This window comes from Trachymyrmex septentrionalis, unplaced genomic scaffold (assembly GCF_001594115.1).
Source record: "Trachymyrmex septentrionalis isolate Tsep2-gDNA-1 unplaced genomic scaffold, Tsep1.0 scaffold7, whole genome shotgun sequence".
NCBI lineage: Eukaryota > Metazoa > Arthropoda > Insecta > Hymenoptera > Formicidae > Trachymyrmex > Trachymyrmex septentrionalis.
This window is the reverse complement of record NW_017305884.1, coordinates 762,117-767,722: the sequence shown is the minus strand read 5'-3', so window position 1 is coordinate 767,722 and position 5,606 is coordinate 762,117. Positions and strand designations below refer to the sequence as shown.

Here is a 5,606-nt window from a genome sequence, read left to right as displayed (position 1 = left end):
CATATATATATATATATATTTTATTGTCAATAAATAAAATTTAATAAATGTCATTGTATTTATGTAAGATTTCAGCAAAAATATCAACTAAATGTAAAATGCCTGCTATTTCTAATAAATGTATTCATTTATGATACATCCTATCTTGCTTAGGGACAATCTGTCTAATTTTTTCAGTTTTTATTATTTTTAGTAAATTGTAGATTTATCTATAAGATAAAAATTTAATAAAATGTACATGTAGCAGAGTATGTAGCCCTAATGTACACATTTGCTACTTGAAGTATTAAATCATCTTTTTTCATTAAACATTTAGACATAACAATATATACATTTACTAGTAAAAGTTCACAGCTTAAGAATTATTTATCAAATTATTTATTCATATTTATTTATCAAATTAAAATGTGTATACATTGATTATTAAAGATATATATTTAATGAATTAATACTTTGACTGGGATATACAAAACAATCTTAAGGGTCATAATCTTATAATTTCTTTAATTTAACAATTCTGACAATATAACTTATTTACAAATATAATCAACACTATAAAGTATTAGAAAATTAAAAAAAAAATACTTTATATTTTAGACTATAACACATCATATACATGTGCATGTGCAAAATCAATTCTAAAACCGATAAATTTTTACAAATTTTTTTTTTAAACAAATTTTCATGCTTGAAAATAAATAAAATATGTGAGTTTCAACAAACAATAATAGAAGGAACATATCACATGCCTACCATCATTTTACAAAAACACAAATTAATTTATCGGTAATAATAATTATTATAAGTTACGTGTACAAAATATATAATAATTCAATACAAAACATTACAAAAATTTGCGTGTAATAAATAAGTTTTTAAGTTCAATTCAGTTTGAAGAAAATTGTTTACAGACTGTCTTCGAAAACATACCTTGTTAGTTCCGTTAAAAAAAATCGTCTCTTCGCTAAAAGGGTACACGTGTGTCACTGAGTAGGCAACCAAGTGATTAACACAAAAAAGGTAGATAGATACAAAATACTCAAATAAAACATTTACTTTCGCATACTTGTTCGTACTATATACTCGCTGCGAAAAACGGTCATTTAATTCTTGAATTTTGTTTGAAACAGTGTTGCCAACTATAAATTCTGAATGTCGCTAGATGTTTTACTAAAAAAAACTAGACAATATCAACTATTGGCCTAGTTTACATCTAAACCTTTTGGTTCCTGCACACAGAATATGGCAATGTTTGCTGCGCGGTAAAAATTGACATGAGAGCCAATCAGTTTATTGCATCTATATACTGGACGTAGATAGAGTCCTAAATTTATCAGAAAAGCACGACTTACTTATGTCAGTATCGCAAAAGTATTAAAAAGTATTAAAAATGGTGTCGTTTGCAAGACGAACTATAAAATCCTCCAATCATCCATTAAGCAGTCATTTGTAATACAAATAAATCAGTTCATAATTGACTGCGTTCAGCAAAGAAAAATAATTAGTTAACGCTTAGTGATTCTTCGATATAATTGGTTCTTACACTTAGATCCAGTAAAGAACCAAAGGCAAGAACCAATCATATTAAAGAATTACAAAACGCTGACTGAGTTTTCTTTGCTGAACGCAGCCATTGGCTGCTAATACCCGTATTTAGTATAGTTCTTCCTTGAGGAATAAGGATTTCTTGTTCCTTATTTCACGTTTCATAAACCTTCCTTGACCAAACAAGGAACCTTATTAACTACCTTTTCTCAAGAAGGGTTATAAGTTTTCTTGAGGAGGAAGTGCAGCCTTCATAACCAATCAAACCACCAAATTTAATTCGTCACACTGGTCTTTTTACTCTTAATAGCTTTTAATTTAGATCTATCGCATCGATAATTATTTTCGATAGTTTTTTATTCGGAAATAAACTGCATCAAAAGTATTTTCTCCTTCTTCGTATAATAAGCATTATGACGAATTCGATTGGAAGCACTGATGTATATTAAAGCCGTTGTACACTGGCTTAATTTGAGTATAAAAATAAAATGCAAATATTTCGAATTATGAAATATATATATTTGATCTAATAGTACAATACACTATATTGAGTATTTCACAATTTAATCGATTTATTTATAAACACATATCTATGTTATTTTGTGTATGTACGACAGTTTTAATGTGCATCAGTACGCAATAAGTGCGTCCAATCAAATTTACTATTAGTTTTATTTTTGTCCATTATTGTTGCAAAAAGCTTAATCATGACTTTATTTAATTAACAATGTCTTTATAACCTTTATTATTCATAATTTATGATATTAGATTTGCATATATTATATATTATGGCTGCCTTCAGTAGGTTACCGAAATCCCTATAATATTTTCCTTCCTTCTTTCATCGAGACTTCTCTCATCCTTAAAATAAGAAAGAACTATGAATACGGGTGTAAGTCACTTGATTGCAATGACCAATCAGAACACTTAACACCGGTCGCGCTTCTTTTATGTCAACTTTAGTGTAGTCTAGTACAGAAACAGAAAACAGATCACTTATCTACTTTCACCATGAGTTAAATCATGTGTTGCAGTTGGTAACGTTGCGGCCTAACCTGTCAGAATCGAAGTAGTGGAGCCGCGGTCGTAAGTAATTTTTTGAGCACGTACGTTGGTTTGCTCCGGTTGTCCGCTGTGCTCGTTGTTGTACAGGACGAATTGTGCAGGTCCGGGCGTTTAGTCCCGTTGAAAAATTTCCTGTAAGGAAACTTTTGGACATCGTCCATTCCGACGTTTGCGGAATAAAGCGGGCTAGATCCGCGATTTTCATACCGAGAGTTATCCCTCGACCGTTGTTATCCTGTTATGTCGTGGTGAGCATCGACAAGTGAGTGCGTATTCTTCTTTGAACATTCCATTTACGATAAGTAATGTTTCTTCTTCCTCCGATGTATTCATTTTTTTTTTGTCGAGAGAAAAAATAGCTTGTAACGAGAGAATGCGAATAAGCCTTTATTTCGACATCTCTCATTTGCTCACTCTTTGTCCATGTGTGTGCGTGTGTGTATTTGTGTATGTGTATGTGTGTTTTTATCTGTCTTTCTTAGTCTCTCCAAAGGAACAAGTGCATAACACAATATAACGGAATTCCCATCGTCGATTAACCTTGCCCTTTTTCAAAGCTTTTTTTCTACAAAGAATTTTGAGTTCAATTCAATAAAATTCTACTCTAACTTGTGATACGTTGATAATATCATTCAACTCTGAATTTTCGTTTTTTATCTCGAGTTAAAAAAATATATTCCATAGAAATAATTCAGCAATAACACAACTGCTTTTAGATGTACAATAGATCTGGTTCTTTGTAGTTGAATTAGTGTACTTAAATGTATTTAAAAAACATATTTGGGCCCATATTCAAAACACTTATTATAACAAAACACATTATTATGTGTGTATGTGTACGTACATGCGTGTATGTTCGTGTGTTTATATATATATATAGTTATATATATTAAAGGATTTCAGAAATAAAATTGCACATTTATCGATAAAAGCATATTCTGAATCTGAGCCGTGAAGTTTGATGAAAATGATAGAGCAAGATAAATAGAAGGTTTTAGCGAAGCAACAAAGAACAGCTTAATATTGCAAAGAAGTAATCTCTTCAACTTATATTTCATTGCACTGTAATTTATACTCTGAATTGTAACATGTGTAATAAGTTAAAGTGAAACAAATATAGTTTGTCTTACCTTAGTTTATTGCATTGTATGTCTCAGTTTAGAGATTCTTTGATAAAGAAAGCTTTATTTTCGAAAAATATCATATGAAGATATTACAGAAATGATATACTTATAGTATATATTTTTGTACATTTGGGTATGCAATATTTTTCGAGAATATTGTCTCAAGTCTCTTGTCAACTGTGTGTCAAAAAGTTTGTTTGCATTGTATGCTCCAACATGTTCCAACATTTTACCATAGCTCTTACTCAATCCAATGAGAGCATTGAAGTGAGTAGATGTTATGGTAGGAGCAAGTTAAAACATTTGATGTTAACAATCCTTAATTATACATTATGCCTACATCAGACTAGAGACAGAAATTGAAATTGAATTTGACTAATCAAAACAAAGTTTACTAAACTTGATATTAGTTTGCTTTTTTTTGATTGGTTAATTTCAATTTCTCTGTCTTTAATCCATATTAGACTAGAGATAGAGATTGGATTGGAATTCAACCAATTAGAAGACAAAAAAATTGATCTCAAATTTAGTATGATTTGATTGGTTAAATTCTAATCTTATGTCAATTTCTAGTCTGATTGCGGCTTAACTGGTTTTAAATACTAAGGATTGTAAAGATTAGAATTAGAGATAATAGTTTAACCAACGAGAACGAAATAGATTAAAATTAAACTTGTCCAACTAGTCAAATTCTAATCTTTAGGGCCATTTAGATTAACTTCGGTTAACTTTAATCGACAATTAACTCAATCGACAGAATCACTTAAATCAACATATTTAATTATGTATAATTCGTTGTTCTTAATTTTTTCAATTATATTAAATAATTCTATTAATTAATTTGATAGTTTTATTTGTATTATTTAATAAAATAATACAGATTAAATTAATCGGAATTGGTCGAAAATGGCTTTAGTTTGTCACGCTTAAGATCAGAATACAGATCTTTGCATAATACGTAAAGCATAAAGGTATATTGCACACAAATTTGCATTGTAGCATAAATGTATGCATAAAGAAAACTATCCAAGTGCGTTTTTCGTGCGTCTTTATAAAAGAAATGTAATTGGATAATTTTCTTTATGTATATGTTTACGTAACGATGCAAGTTTGTCTCTGAATATACTTTAAGAAAGTCATCATTGTCTTTTATTTTATAGAAAGAAAGAAAATGAAAAAGTTTTATTACTTCATTTTCTTATGCATTATGCATTATGCAAGACTATGTTCCCACCCTTAATTTCCAATGTGTAGTTTAATATGGGATTTAGAAGAAATATCCAATGTTAAATTTACATTTATTTCTACAGAAATTATAGTAGCATACAGTAACACTGACGCTCACTCGACAAGCATACAGGAACAAGATGTCAGGGCACAGAGGCGGCGGAGGGGCTGGAAGTCATCAAGGTGGTCCTCCAGGTCTCAAACAAATTGATTTGGATCAAATTTGGGGAGATTTGCGTGAAGGCATAGAACAAGTTTATAATAGACAGTGTATGTCCAAGCCGAGATACATAGAGCTGTACACGTATCCTTTATATCATGGAAGATATTTCTTATTTTTCGTTTTTTTTTTATTCTGTAAACTTACCACATATTTTCTTATTACATTGTAAAAAAAAATTCCACAGACATGTATATAATTATTGTACAAGCGTTCATCAGCAATTGACTAGAGCATCAACTAAAAGTAAAAAGGGACAAATTCAACAAGGAGGTGCGCAGTTAGTAGGTTTGGAGCTGTACAAACGTCTGCGTGATTTTCTTAGGAATTATCTTATTAGTTTACTCAAAGTAAATATATACAAATATTATGCTTTTAATTAAAAAAGTTAAATAAGTACTATATATATATATATATATATATAT

At 29.7% G+C, this 5,606-nt stretch overlaps 1 protein-coding gene across 5 annotated transcripts in view; it reads left to right on the top strand.

Annotated features, from left to right (window-relative positions):
* The first annotated feature begins 2,599 nt into the window (after window positions 1-2,599).
* Window positions 2,600-5,606, top strand: part of LOC108753431 (cullin-1) — an 8,143-nt gene continuing 5,136 nt past the window's right edge. Inside the window, exons 1-3 of one of the 5 annotated variants that reach the window (XM_018494982.1) lie at window positions 2,600-2,631; window positions 5,045-5,265; window positions 5,369-5,531. In XM_018494982.1, coding sequence (XP_018350484.1) covers window positions 5,102-5,265; window positions 5,369-5,531 — 327 coding nt within the window. In that variant the 5' untranslated portion in view covers window positions 2,600-2,631; window positions 5,045-5,101. The other 4 variants (XM_018494978.1, XM_018494979.1, XM_018494983.1 and 1 more) reach the window with 4 other exon arrangements.